Here is a 15,921-nt window from a genome sequence, read left to right on the forward strand (position 1 = left end):
ATATATACGCTAGTTTATGGAAGCTTGTTTCCGCCATGAAATAAAAAATAAAAACAGTAATTGTGACTTTTTATCTTACAATTCTGACTTTATTTCTCAGAATTACGAGATTTAAACTCGCAGTTGTGAGTTATAAAGTCAGAATTGCAAGATATAGACTTTTTTTTTTACTTTTTCTCGCAATTGCGAGTTATTATGCAATTCTGACTTTATATCTCACAATAATAACTTTTTTCTCAAAATTGCGAGATATAGAGAAAAAACGTCAGCCTTTTTCCCCTCACAACTTCACATTATAACAAGCAATTGCGAGTTTACATCTCACGATTCTGACTAAACTCGCAATTCTGACTTTATAACTTGCAATTCTGACCTTATATTATGCAATTCTGACTTTATATCACGCAATTCTGACTTTATAACTCGCAATTCTGACTTTATATCACGCAATTCTGACTTTATATCTGACTTTATATATGAGAAAAGTCAGAATTGTGAGATATAATCTCGCAATTGCGAGAAAAAAAGTCAGAATTGTGAGATAAAAAGTCGCAATTACCTTTTTAATTTTTTATTTCATGGTGAAAACAAGCTTCCATAAGTTTGGCATCAGTATGATTTTTTTTTAAAATTTTTTTTATTAATTGTAAGAATGCATTTAATTGATCAAAAGTGAATGGAAAGACATTTATAATGTTACAAAAGATTCTATTTCAAATAACTGCTGTTCTTTTGAACTTTCTATTCATCAAGGAATCAAAAAAAAAAAAAAAAAAATCACAGTTTGCCCAAAAATATAAAGCAGCATAGGCTAACTGTTTTCAACATTGATGATAAGAAAATGTTTCTTGGGCAACAAATCAGCATCAGAGAGCCTACATGGTGTATTTATTCAAGCTTTCTCATTCTTGGCAGACATTCAGCCACAGTAAACAACAGACACTGATCTGACCTTTTCAATTTTTGAAGACTGAACTCACGCTGTGTGAGAGCCATTCTGCAGCAAGGGTGGCAGACAATAGCTGAACTCACGACAAGAAATCGTTATTATGTAGGACAGGGGCTTTGGCTCACATTAGCAGATGTGCACTTCTCTAAACTGGATGAGTTTCAAGCACTTAAATGAATGCCCATGGGATTCATGACACAAGGGGATTGATGAATCTTCCCGCTCTTTGTTTCTTTTCTTTTTTTTTTTTCCTGTGCAGGTTTTAAGAACCGTCCCAAATCTCTCAAAGTCTTCGTGAACCCCATCAGCCACAAGAAAGAGGCGTACCAGATCTACCTGGACAAAGTGGCCCCGCTCTTCAAGCTCGCTGACATACAAGCCGATGTCACCAGTAAGTCACACACATCTGCACTGTACGGGATAACAAATGGTTATATAGGTGGCTTTTCCTCTCAGGTTCAGCGTGAAGTCTTCACGGACAGGTGATTGCCGCCCCCTTAGGTCGAAGTGCTTTAAGGTCTGCCCTCAGGGTCTGTTCGCTCATAGGATTCATCCCTCAGTGCTCAACAATTCCCTATATGCTAACAAGCTGGTGCTTTACGCCATTAGGCATTGGCAGTGGATCATAGGAAATCAATATTTTAGGGTGAGGAATGTCAAGGTCCCTATGTTAATGCATCATTTGAATACACACTTAAAAGCAAAATTAGTCTTGTTTACCATTTCAATTGTCAACTCTCCATGCACTACACTAAAAACCAACATTTAGAGGAAAAAAAAAAAATTAGATTTGACTAATAATACATATCAGAATATCCAATACTAACAATTTTTGTTTACTCTAAAAATCCTTGAAACAAAATACATTTACTTGAGAAGCAACACTATGATATTAAAAGTAGATTCATAGTATCTTGAATTTAAATGCATTTTGTCTTAATGCACTGGCAGATTTTTTCACAGATCTTTTTTGTTTATACCTAAAACAAGTGGACAAAAAAATCTACCAGTGCAGTAAGATAAAATACACTCATATTACAGATGCATGCTCTGAAAACAAGTTTTTTATGTTGCATTTCAAGTAAATTTATCTTGTTTTACATAAATTTATTTTAGATATTTTAACCCTCTGGGGTCTGAGGCTGATTTGAGGTCCTGGAGTAGTTTTGACACACCCTGACATTTGTGCTTTTTTCAGTTGCTTATAAACATATTAATGACAAAAGTCTCATTACACTGTATTCAGCACAAACTAGGCTACAATAATATGTGAGCAACAAGTATGTACATGTTTGTATTTTTGAGAGAATTACGTATATGCATGGTTTTTGAAAAATCAAACAAAAAAAATAAGTCACTGAACTAAGGCCTCAAAACACATACTAAACATTTTTTCACAAGACTTTTGTGAACTGTATATTTTAGTCTAAAGTTTTTGCTTCAAAATGATGTGAAAATCATCCTGCCTACTCAGTCACATAAAACAATGTATTAATTTTAAATTTAGACTATTGGACAATAACCTGTTAGGTTAAGATTTTCAGCAGTGTAGAATCTTAAGGGTGGGCTCTTTTAACTTGGGCCAGCAATTAACCACCCAGAACACCCTGGCAACCACATAGATTAATGCTAAGAACCTTTCCAACCATAAATCAATGCCCTGCAGTAACCTACAGCACCCTAACATCATGGGAGTGAGGTCTGCATGAGCAAACATGTAGTTAATCCACACACTCTCATGGCAATTTGTAACTATTTTACATTTTAGTGTATTGGTGCCTAAAGGGACGTTCAGACCAAAAATCAAACGTTATCGCTCCTTCATGTTGTTACCGTAGTTGTGGTGTGGACTTCCATAATTTCACAGAATTAGAAAGATCACTATAGCTATTGTCAATGTCCTTGGTGTGAGCGGTCTTTAATTTGTATGAATTCGTATGTTTTTGTTTCTGCTTATGGTTAAGCTCATAGGGGTTGACATTCATGCTTTCTTTTTTCTAAAAATCATATGTTTCAGGTACAAGTCACATCATACGAATTCAGACAAAACTGCCACCAGTGTTGGGGAAAGTTACTTTTAAAAGTAATCCTTATATCGTGTTACCCTCTAAAACTAATTACGTTACTTAGTTAGCCTACTTTTTATGGAAAGTAATGCGTTACTTCACGTTCTCTCACCTGGGCTGGGCTTGCTTATTTGTTTTTAATAACAACAAAAAAAGTTCTGTAAAGGCCCTTTCACACCAAACGTGAAATGAATAAGCCTTGGGTTGAAGGAAATGCATATTTACACCTGTACAGTAGAGGGCGCAGCTCAAACCAACCTTTCAGCTGTGCTGCCATTCTGGATTAAAGAAGAATATGAAACAGGAGAAGAAAGTTCAACACTCTTACTTCAGCAATAAAAACAAAAAAATGAAACAAATGTGATTATTATCTAAAATCGTCTTATTAGTATGGTTGAATTGGGTCATTGAAGGACATCAGCAAAAACATTTGTTAATAAAGTGAGATTAAATACATAAAGTATATTTGTGCTATTTAACATTTAATCGTTGAAGGTTTGCATAAAATTCTGAGTTTGCATTTCACTGTTTTAAATTAATTTTGAGGAATACTGAATCTGTTTTTGAGAAAGTGAGGTCAGTAAATGCATGTAGTCTATAGAACTACAATAACCATCATGTTTACGATCACCATCACTGACTCCAAATTTGTCAACATGTGGACAGGAGAGCTGTCAGTCAGTAAATGGCAAAAAACAAAGTAATTTGCGTTACTTATTTGAAAACGGAACTCAGATATTTTGTTGAAATTTAAAAGTAATGCATTACTTGTTACGTGAAAAAGTAATCTGATTACATAACTCATGTTACTTGTAATTCGTTAACCCCAACACTTACCACCACCTTGTAAAATAGTTACGTTTTCTAATTAGATCAGGTTAAGTTAATCAAGTTACTTTTTTTTTTTTTTTTTGTGTTGCTGCACCAGTACAGCATGGTGAGCAACTCTAAAAACACTCCTAGATAATGCATGAACTAATAAAATGTATACCAAATGCATGCAAATGTACTGCTTATGAATATGCACAAATGCTGTTCATAACCAAGATCTCCTTTTCTTTTATTCCTAAACCTCTCGATATCTATTTGTCTGCAGTGTGTTTGTGTGCTTGAGGTTGTGTATGTGTGTGTGCTCATACTGGAAGTAGCAGCTGTACAACACTGCTGTGGATGGTTCTAAATGCATCTCACACTCATAATGACAGGAGAAGTGTATCCTCCGTCAGTAACCTGACCCAGGGGGAGGGACTGCACCCATCTGTTCTAACACAGTACGGGACTCCCCCCTCTCCTCCCCTTTACCCACCTCCTCCCACACACACACACACACACACACACATACACACAGGACCCTGTACTATATGTACGATACAACCACGGACTACTACACACACACACCCGGACACGCACCAGGCGCCCCCTGCTTTTGGGAAGGGGACTCCACAATCTGTGCTCTAATGAATGTGGCTACCTGATTCCAGAAGCCATTTGAACAGTAACAGAATCCGTTTCCTGATGATTTGCTCCCGAGGGCAGAGGCTGAGAGCTCGAGGTGGAGCCATTAAACAACATTTTACCTAATAGAAATTAAATATCTCATTCTGCCGCTCGGAACGCAGAGCTTTGAGAATATACGTGATCGAATTAGCTTTATAGACTGTGAGAGATGCACGGGCAGTATTCGTGAAATGTCACATTCAAGAGAAGCAATTACAGTGTTTAATTCACAGCTATTTACTCATAACCAACCCTTGTATGTGGAAATGTCGTTTTTGGCATTTACATGGTCATTTAAGAGTCTAATTTAGCATTTTATGTACTAAGACTGGTGCTCTGTACATTGAGCACTGTTTTAAATCTAAGTTTGATTTTTAACTAAAATGAATGATGTCGCACAGCTCAGGCAATTTTTCAATCAGTTAGTGAGATATGAAAAATATGCCTGGGTTTTGTGGTTTTGTTTGACAAGGTCAGGGCCACATGATGCTTTAATTACACTTTGATTTGCAAGTGCTCCCCCTACAGGTCAGCACTAAGAATTGAACTCAGAGTCTATGGCTATATCTGGAATACTAATGTACTTTTATTTCTGCAGTATATGTGGAGCGGAGTATAAATAATATCAGTGACAATATTTTTTAAAACATCCTTTGACTCTGAATATGTTTCAACACAAAATTGGATATCAAAATGGAAATTAATAATTTTTATTTACAAGATGATAATTACACATTTATTAACCCCAAACAAAAGCAGTCAACCAGTTTTATTATTATTGTTGTTCATAATATGAAAATATGATTTTTTAATTTATTAAGCAAGAACACATTAAATTTATCAAGTGTCTACATTGTTACAAAACAAAATTCATTTCAAATAAATGCTGTTCTTTTAAACTTTCTATTCATCAAAGAATCCTAATAAACGTATAATATTTTTTTCTCAATATTAACTTTGTTTATAATAATAAGAAATGTTTCTTGATTCAAATCAGCATATTAGAATGATTTCTGAAGGATCATGTGACACTGAAGACTGGAGTAATGATGCTGAAAATTCAGCTTTGCATCACAGGAATAAATTACATTTTAAAATATATTCAAATAGAAAACAGTTATTTTAAATTGTAATATTATTTCACAATATTCATGTTTTTACTGTATTTTTTTCAAATAAATGCAGCCCTAAGCAGCATAAGAGATTTTTTTTTTTTCAAAAATATTAAAAATCTTACCAACCCCAAACACATTAATATAGACATTAAACACATTATAATGTGTTTCAGAAATTAATAATAATAATAATAATAAAAAAAAAAAAAACGTTTAAAGCTATGGTCACATTAATTACTGTCCCCACAATTGTGTGCATGTTTCATTGTCCACATGCATCTGTAGTTGAGCTGGTACCAGGGATAGCCAGGCATGTCATAATGAGCAGACACACTTGCATCTCTGTGTGCATCATGAAACACATTCTTAAACAACAAAAAAACATCCATCTGCAAGTGTCACATCAGCCACGGTGAGCCCTTTGATGGGTGGTCACAGCTGGGACCCGCTCCATGGCGGAGGTGCCCCAGAAAATGCTAAGTGGGGCACGGGCGTGCACAATGCCATCTGCGGCATGCCACCCCTCTTTCTCCCCGCATTCAGTGGCATTTTTCCGTGCCACACAGGCCAGGGGTTTCTGCCACACTACGCCAAACCTGAATCGACAATTATACTGGATTAAGCCTATATCCAACAAACTGCTGACCACATCCAACCCTCTTTTTCTGACCTATGACCCTTTGTTTACCTTGTTACCCAATTTACATCACTATAATGTAAATAGCAAACCACACAGTGAATGCTGGGAAAATTCTTGTTTTGTGCAGCTTGGGCAAGCCAAATACAAGAGCGGTCGCCTCTTTGTAGCACAACTCATATTCTTGATTAAAAATGCAAACGGCATGCAAGTATAAATTCTGCTTTACAGCCAGTACCATATGTTCGGCTTAAGCCATTTGCCAATGCCTGGAAAAGGGTACTAAAGGCAGTTTGGAGTGCTTTCCTTTTTTTAAAAAACATTAACTCTTTCTTTTCCGCAGTCACTAAGCGAAAGGGCCACGCTCTGTCCATTCTGAAAGACTGCAGCTTGGAAGAATATGATGGGTATGTATACTTCATGGTTTGTACTTACGGTTTAAAAAAAAAAAAAAAAAAAAACTCATCTTCAAAGATCTGATACAGTCGATAAAACATTTCAGCAGTGGGTTAGTAAATCTTGACTAAACTCCAAATTCATTAAAGGTGCAGTAAGCAATTTCTGAGAAATGCTGTTGAAAGTGGACCGGACTGAGCACCAAAACAAAATTGTAGCCAGTCAGCGGTAAGGGGCGTATGCATTCATTGTGGGGAGGTGCCTGTGTTACATAGCATGTTCATGAATTTGGGGGCAGGGAATTTTGGGTAGGGATGTGTTTGTTTTTGGTGATTTAAAATATCAACAGAATTTCTCAGAAATTGCTTACTGCACCTTTAATTGCAAAATAACAGTGTCTTGTGTGTGTGTATGCACATGATATTTTATTTATATTTTATTTTGATATATGTAAATAAAAAACAACTATATATATATCGAGAGAGAGAGAGAGCTTTCTTTTTTTTTAATTGCTTCCAATTTCTTTATATTAAAGCAAATTATTATTATTTATTTTTTTTGTTATCGGAACTGAAAAAAAAAAACTTTAAATTATTTATTTTCATTTAGTTTAACTTGCACTAATTACTAAAACTGAAATAAAAATGAATAAAAACTATATAGACATTAAAAAAATCACTATTAAATATGACAAAAACAACAAAAAACAAAATTATTAATATTACAAAAACAACAACATCAACAAAAAACACTTTTTAAACTATTAATAATAACTATAATATTATAGTATCAGTGATAGTAAAATAGCACTGGACTGTCTAAACAATGCTAAATGTGCTGAACCAAAAGATTAGGAAAATTAATCTGCACTAATTAAAAAGAATGAAACTTCTGTCATCAACCTCATGTCTAGTGAAGCCTATTGCTTTTTAGTCATTGTGTAGAAAAGAAAAGGAGTCATTTATAGAAGAACGTCCATGTTTTTTTTTTATACAATGAAAGTGAATGGTGACCTTGGCTGTTAAGCAAGATTTTCTATGAATAATATATTCATAATATTCTTTGTATGGAAGTCCTGACATTCTCCTAAATAAGAAAGCAAGGAAGAAAAAAGTAATTGAACAACATAAAGATGACAACTATCATTTGAAGGGTGAACTATCCCTTTAAAAGGCGCTTTATGATGCGAATGAAGATGGCATGAATTCAAAGCCAGATGACAGAGTAATCCTGCCTCTCCCTCACATCCCCATGCCTCTCTTGAGGTGACATTTAGCCTTAATAAATAAAGTAGTGTTTGGGACAGAGGGAGAAGAGAGAGAGAGAAAGGCAGAGGTGGACTTTTACAAAATGAGTGATAATACTTTGATTGGAGCGGCGTGCCGCGGGGCCCAGTGCGGAGCTCTCCGGTAGAGCAGGTCTCTCCGGTGCGGCTCGGCAGGTGGCTCCTTAATTACCTGTTCTGGAAGCAGTGATGAAGTACCGCCATCCAGCCGACCGCGGGTGCGGGGCATCGCTCACACCACAACGTACGGTCTCTCTCCACGTGCTCCAGTACTTCTCACAATTAGCTCCTCTTAAATATCTCCGGCCCCGGCTTAACGCTCATCCGTTACTGCCGCCCTACTGTTCCGCTGCATCCTCTGGGCTCAGTGGGAGGGGACGTGCTGGGTCTGGCACAGTGGTCTTTGATTAAAAACACAGCGTGCAGGTTCACGGCAGTGACAAAAGGACAAGGGCAAGCACCGAGCGAAGAACACATTCATGTTGAATGGTGATTAATCTGTGGTGTATGAAGGTGGTAAGAGGGCTTGGTGGCCGGGTTCTTGTGAATCTAGAAATAAAGAGATCAGACACTGTAAGAGGTCATTGTGGAACTTAAAATCTTTATTTGACATTAAACCACAGGGTTAAGGATCACTGGATCTGATAGGACCGTTTCTAAGTGGTGGTGTTGTTATAACTGTGAGGCCTAGAGCTTGGCGGTATCTAGGGTTTCCAGCTTCAGGAAAGGAAAATAAGGGACAATCGTGGTTCTTTATAGGAAAGGCACACACTCAAAATATTTGTACTGTACCACACAGTGTATGTCATTTCATTATCTGCAGTTACTGTATGTGTATAAAAGATGTAAGGTTCTCAGAAACTTTCTCGGCTCAAATTTTTGATTTTGTTAATATTTTTTTTCTGAGGAAAGACAAACATAAATGAAGAAAGCCAAAATATTAGCCTTTCAGACACAAGTTTAAATTATTCTAGCTGACATGATGTCACAAGATGCGACCCTAAAAAGGACGTTCCAGGCAACCCGTAACCCGTGTTTTTCCAACCTTCTACCCGTGAAAATGCACTGAAACAGCAGTCAAACCCGTGACTTCCCATCCGTGAACTCGTACTAGATCGATGTACTCCCAGTTCCGCGCTCTGACGTCACATAGCCCGCAAAACAACAATGACAGCCCCTACGGATTCGGTGTTTATGCAAGTGCACGGTAAAATAATGTAAAATAAAAGGTATAACAGCTTCTCTTGCCTTATGCGCCGTTTTCCTTCTCCGTTTCCCTCAAATAAGCAAGGAGTAAGCACCTTTGGCGACAGAAATGATTGTAAATGAGCATAAGCCCCGTACGGTCCGCCATGCTGGTTTGTTTACACTCAGGCAGTTTGGCATGACTTGCCTGGAACGCTACAAAGTCGTGAGTCGTGGTTTGAAGTCGTGACTTACGGGCTCAAAACCTGCCTGGAACACAGCAAAAATGCTCAAGCATACCTGGTTTTTCTCGTCATAGTCGCAATGTTGCCCATCACAGTTTGGTAGAGGCATCTGAACCGCGTCTCCTCGCAGCAGATCTTCATTTTATAAGCTCTTCACGAGTTGTCAGCTCCATCATATACCATCATATGTGCGCACATACAGTGAGTGCATTTAGCCCAGTGCGCTAAGCGAACCAGGACTTGTATCATTTTCTTTTTTGGTCTGGATCAAAAGAACAAAGAGAACCGAACTACAAGTGTTAACACACCCAAAATCTGCAGTGGTCAGGTTGTACAGTAACTCTCAGAAATTACGAGTTTACATATTGTAATTACAAGTTCTACAAGCATGTGAAGGATTTTAACAGTTCAGAATCGCTGCGGTTATTCATGGCGTGAATAACAAATAAGTATAACCACATGGATATTTATAGTATTTTTAAATTTTACACTACAGTTCCAAATATTGGGGTCAGTACAATATTTTAATTGTCTCTTATCCTTATTGTCTCTTATCAAAGCTGCACTTATTTAATAATAATAATAATAATAATAAAAAACAATATTGTAAAATATTGTTACAATTTAATATATTTTAAAATGTAATTTATTCCTGTGATGACAAAGCTGAATTTTCAGCATCAATACTTTAGTCTTCAGTGTCACACAATCCTTCAGAAATCATTCTAATATGCTGATTTGCTGAGACATTTTTTATCATTATCAATGTTCAAAACAGTTGTGCTGCTTAATATTTTCCTAGAAACCGTAATACATTTATTCCAGGATTCTTTGAATAGAAAGTTTGATGAATAGCATTTATTTAAAATAGTAATAATGTTTAACATTATAAATGTCTTTACATTCACTTTTGATAAATTTAATGCATCCTTATTGAATAAAAGTATTAATTCATTACTGACCCCAAACTGTTGAATGGCAGTGTATATTTAGATAAATCAGATTATATAATTGTTCTAAAAAAAGCAATATTTAATCACAGAACATTATCAAAAAGTGATGACATCAAACCTAATATTATCAAATATACACTACAAAACTCTGTAATACTACTAAAATGCATTTAAAGGTAAAGTGTGTAATTGCTGTGCCTCTATTATCACTAAAATGAATAAATAAATAATAAATAAATAAAAATAGACACATCACCTTAAGTTAGTAGCATTACTGCTTTAGTTACTCCTCAAAACTAGTATGAAAGACTCTGTGGCATCATACATCATATCTTGGCACTTGGTAATAGATTTCATTATAGATAATAGATTTCTGTTGTTCCTGTACAGCGCAGCAGAAAGACTCAAGACTTAACGCTGAGGATAATATCTGTGTGGAATTTCGGCATAAGTCATGGTCTGTCTGTGTATTCCAATTTCACAAAGCTTATTCTTTATCGAGGATTATAGAAATGATGCTCTGATGATTTTGTTGAAATTTAATTTTCTGTCGGCATGACAAATCACTGAGGATATCTAAGCTACTTAACCCGGCGGGGAAAAAAGAGGAAAAAAATGATCACTCTTTCTGTTGTTTGCTAAACAGGATAATCTTCAAGCAGGGAATTTGTGTCAGTACTATTGTTACAGCCTCATGGGGTATGTTTCAGTCGCACAATAGAGTCATGCGAAGTGGTCACTTAAAAAAATGAAAATTGTCATTTACTCAATTGTCATGTTGCTCCAAACCATTATGACTTTGTATGTATATGTATATGGGGTGATTATATGCACCCCATATTATATATATATATATATATATATATATATATATGAGGTGATAATAATACTACTAATGCTGATTTTACATTAAATAGCTGACAGCTTGTCAAGAACTATCTGTAGTGTGTTTTATTAGAAAGGAATGTTAAAACATACCATCTTTAGCACCTCAGCGAAAGCAAAAGAAAAGAGACATAATTCCAGATTTTTTTCCTGTCGAGCAAACATGTTATATCACTCTAAACTCAGTCCCTTGTCCTCATTCCTCTGAACTCGATTAATTAACTTCTGAAGAATTCATTCTGCAAAGGTATTACTAATCACACGTTTTTTCATTAATAGATCATCACTCATTAATTACTTCAGCAACTGATGCTTCCTCCAGTTTAAATGGAACGGTGCTATTTCAGTTACGTCTCACATGAAGTCACGCGGTGTGCCACACACAATAGACGTTAAAGTGATGGCACATCAGCGATGGATGCAATTATTCCCCTCACACATTTATGTTAATTATCAGCACCATGAATGGAAAGACCTTATTTGTGCAATTTTTACTGCCACCACATTGACTGCTGATAGATGGGAAGTGAGATAAGTGCCACACAGTGAGACTGACGTGACACATTGGGGAACGTTACATTTATGGAAGTAGTGCATTACTTTTTCTCACCGTCAGCTCACAGAGACTCTCTCTCCTTCAGAGTTGAAGAGCTATTCTTGGCTTGAAGGAATTTTTACTTTGGAAAGGCTACTTTTCCTCTAATAACGTTTGCTTGTCTGATATATAAGCTATGATTTGAAAAAAAGAAAAAGAAAAAAAAAAGGCCATTCCTGACTTTTTAATGCAGTGTGTCACAAATATAATGTATCTCACACACTAATGTCACATTTTTGACAAAAAAAAAGTCTTTTTTAACCATAAATGTTGAGAATTGTTGGCTGAAAGAAAATAGTCATGCTCTGTACTAGTGTTGTCAAAAGTACCGACATTGATACTGAAATTTTAAAAATGTGAGGATACCAGCATTTCCCTCTAGCATTTTGAGCGCTGTTGAATGGATTCTTAGGGTGCGTTCACACTTGTCATGTTTGGTTCGATTAAAACAAACCCTGGTGCGATTGCTCTGTTAGTGCGGTTCATTTGAATATATGTGAATGCTGCCATCTGAACCCTGGTGCGCACCAAACAAGCGGACAGAGACCGCTGAAAAGATGGGTCTCAGTCCGCTTCCAAATGAACTCTGGTGCGGTTCGAATGATATATGAACGCAACACGGACCAAAGACATGTAATCGAACCAAAAACAGGAAGATGAGACCCTAGAAATGACAGAATCCTCACGCATATCGGTTTTTCGTCATAGTCACGAGTTTGCCCATGACAGGCATCAGACGCGCGTCTCCCACGCAGCAAATCGTTTGTGTGTGTGAGACGGATGAATTCCCGCCGCTGTTTTGACTCTTTTATACATTTTATAAGCTCTTCACGGGTTCCCAGCCAGCCAAAATACCTTCATATGCAGGCTACACACACACAACAAGCGGATCTACCTCAGCACACAGCATTGTTTTGGATGTTCGGTAAGTTTCATCTCAGAATTGGCAATACGTCATAAAATCCGACCAACCAGGTCGTGAAAGTATCCCTATGCCTTTAGGTTCGGTATCTTTTGGTTCGGTAATAAAACTGCCAATCTGAACGCTAATTGGACCAGGACTAAATGTTTTTTTTTCTTCTTTGGTCCGGACCAAACGAACCGAACTACAAGTGTGAACGCACCCTTGAACACCTCTGATTGGCCATTGTGTTCATGCGCTCAACAGATATGTCTGTGATTGGCTGCTTTCAAACGCTCACGTGTGTATCTATGTAAGCACTTGGTGAAGAGAGTCAAAGATGTTTATTTACAACATGTTTTTGAAGTGTTATTCATTGTAGCCAATCACAGACATATCTGTTGAGCCCATGAACACAATGGCCAATCAGAGGTATTTAAGAGTCTGTTCAACAGTGCTCAAAATGCTAGAGAGAAATGCTGGTATCATCACATTTTTAAAATTTCAGTACTGACTTGGTACCGAAGTTGGTACTTTTAACAACACTACTCTGTACATCTCTGGTAACCGTAACAATCTCTAAAACTGAGATACCCATCATGCTTGTAATACAACGACTCCTACAATGGTTATTTATGGTGTGTTCCATTTGTCATCGGAAGTGGGAAATTCCTAGTTCCCAGAAGGAACTTTTAATTTGAACACCCCGTCAAGTCGGAGCTGTGACTGGGAAACTTGGGGGAACCACAACAACCCAGACTTCAGAATCCAATATGGCCGCTCAGCGCATCATCCGTAGAGAAACAGTATTAATTCACATGATACTTTGGCATTATTAAATACTGCTTTTTTATGTTTGTATTCCAAAAGAGCAAGCACAACAAAGGTTTGCCTGCGCGTCTATCTTAGTTTTCCAACCTGTGTACTGGAATGCACTCAACTCGGATGTGACGTCATTCCCAGCTTGAACCAACCCAGTCTCATGGGAAAATGTAACTATTTTACGAGGTGGCGATTTCGTATGAATTTGTACGATTTGTATCGTACAAAAACGTATGATTTTTATAAGCAACACATTATGAAGGACCACACCTAGCCCCGCCCCTAAACTTACCCATCACTGGGGTTTAAATGGAATTAACCACCAATTAAGCAAAACGCAAAATAGTTACGAATTTCTTGTTTAGATTTATCAGAAAAAAATTAACTGTTACTTTAAAAAATTACATAATATGCATTACTTGTATATTGTCAATTTAACTTCAGTGCTATTGTCAAAATGCAATAAAGCAAAACATCTAATAAAGCAATAAGCCCCAAGAAGCTAAGGGGCTAAAAATTAAAATGCTCCGCGTCGTGCCTAACAACGCCCCTTAGCTGTTATAAATTCACTGTAAACCACGGCTTCACGGGGCTTACTGCTTTTATCACACAATACAAATACACAATACCAATACACAATACACATGTTAAAGCCAAAAAATATGTATCAATGCAACTTTCATGAAGTAAAATTATTCAAAGCCTTCCTTCCATTGGAAAAAAATAGTCCCTGACCATGAACAGCAACAGAAGTTACATATATTACACCATTAGATGGCGGCAAAGATTGTCTTTATGAGCAAGTCAGTCAGATGCAAAGACTTTTATATTGAAACTTGTTGTGAACACAGAACAAGGCGCAAATGACAAATGCTTTGACTAGCACTGTCAGTGTCAGCAGGGCACGGGGAAACCCATTAAATGTTAAAATTACAAGATTGAAGAGGACATTCAAACGGATTTATTATTATGAACATAGGACTGACCCGAAGGAAAATGCTAAATCTGAATGCAGGTAATACACTTGGTCACTCAATATCTCTCTCACAATACTCTTCTACACAATGCAGTAAGCTTCAATGAACAAAATCAATTCAGAACAAACATATGTATACGTTGCTAAGAGTGGTTGTTAAGACAGACGCAGTAACATACATGCATCAATACTTATGTAATGCGGTCAGCTGTATGTTTTCAGGAATTTTACAACGGCTTCGAACGTGGCTCAACCAATTAGAATCAAGGTCCGGAACTATGTGTTTTATAATAATGCATTTAAGCACATTTAATAATCATGCCCTCTGATCTGTAAGTATAAAAAGCATAAAAAATTGCATAAGAATTTTTACTTATAAGAGTCAAAATGCAAGTCTAAACATTTTCAAAGTTACTAGAACTAGTTTTAACTTGACACAGCATCCTAAAGGGTTAGTTCACCCAAAAAGGAAAATTCTGTCCTTTATTACTCACGCTCATGTCGTTCCACACCCGTAAGACCTTCGTTAATCTTCGGAACGCAAATTGAGATATTTTTGTTGAAATCTGATAGCTCCGTGAGGTCTGCATAGGGAGCAATGACATTTCCTCTCTCAAGATCCATAAAGGTACTAAAACATATTTAAAACAGTTCATGTGAGTACAGTGGTTCAATATTAATATTATAAAGCGACGAGAATATTTTTGGTGCGCCAAAAAAAACAAAATAACGACTTATATAGTGATGGCCGGTTTCAAAACACTGCTTCAGGAAGCTTCGGAGCATTATGAATCAGCGTGTCGAATCAGCGGTTCGGAGTGCCAAAGTCACGTGTTTTCAGCAGTTTGGCGGTTTGACACGATCCGAATCATGATTCGATACGCTGATTCATTATGCTCCGAAGCTTCCTGAAGCAGTGTTTTGAATAATATTAATATTGAACCACTGTACTCACATGAACTGATTTAAATATGTTTTTAGCCCTTATGGATCTTGAGAGAGGAAATGTCATTGCTCCCTATGTAGGCCTCACAGAGCCATCGGATTTCAACAAAAATATCTCAATTTGTGTTCCGAAGATTAATGAAGGTCTTACGGGTGTGGAACGGCATGAGGGTGAGTAATAAATGACATTGTTTTCATTTTTGGGTGAACTAACCCTTTAAAATGTGATACTCATGGCTCATGACAAAACTAAAGGCCCATAGTCAAATAATTTAAAGAAATGTCAGATGCAAAGTCTTTCTTTGGACAGATCAAAAAATTCCAAATGGATTACTGTGGGCTAATGATGAGCTTATGTTCAATGATATGAAACGAAAACATCTAAAGCCACTTTTTGTAATTTCTATTCAATTTTTTTTTTATGCAATAATGTCTGAATTATCTTCATTTGGGGGCATCTCTTAAATAT

The 15,921-nt window shown here is 36.6% G+C and overlaps 1 protein-coding gene across 1 annotated transcript in view; it reads left to right on the plus strand.

Moving 5' to 3' along the window:
- The window catches only part of cerkl (ceramide kinase-like), an 81,598-nt gene that overhangs the window by 33,396 nt on the left and 32,281 nt on the right, over nucleotides 1-15,921 (plus strand). The window contains exons 3-4 of the mRNA XM_051906855.1: nucleotides 1,209-1,340; nucleotides 6,608-6,671. Coding sequence (XP_051762815.1) covers nucleotides 1,209-1,340; nucleotides 6,608-6,671 — 196 coding nt within the window. The remainder of the gene's footprint in view (nucleotides 1-1,208; nucleotides 1,341-6,607; nucleotides 6,672-15,921) is intronic.

This window comes from Ctenopharyngodon idella, chromosome 9, assembly GCF_019924925.1.
Source record: "Ctenopharyngodon idella isolate HZGC_01 chromosome 9, HZGC01, whole genome shotgun sequence".
NCBI classification, from domain to species: domain Eukaryota; kingdom Metazoa; phylum Chordata; class Actinopteri; order Cypriniformes; family Xenocyprididae; genus Ctenopharyngodon; species Ctenopharyngodon idella.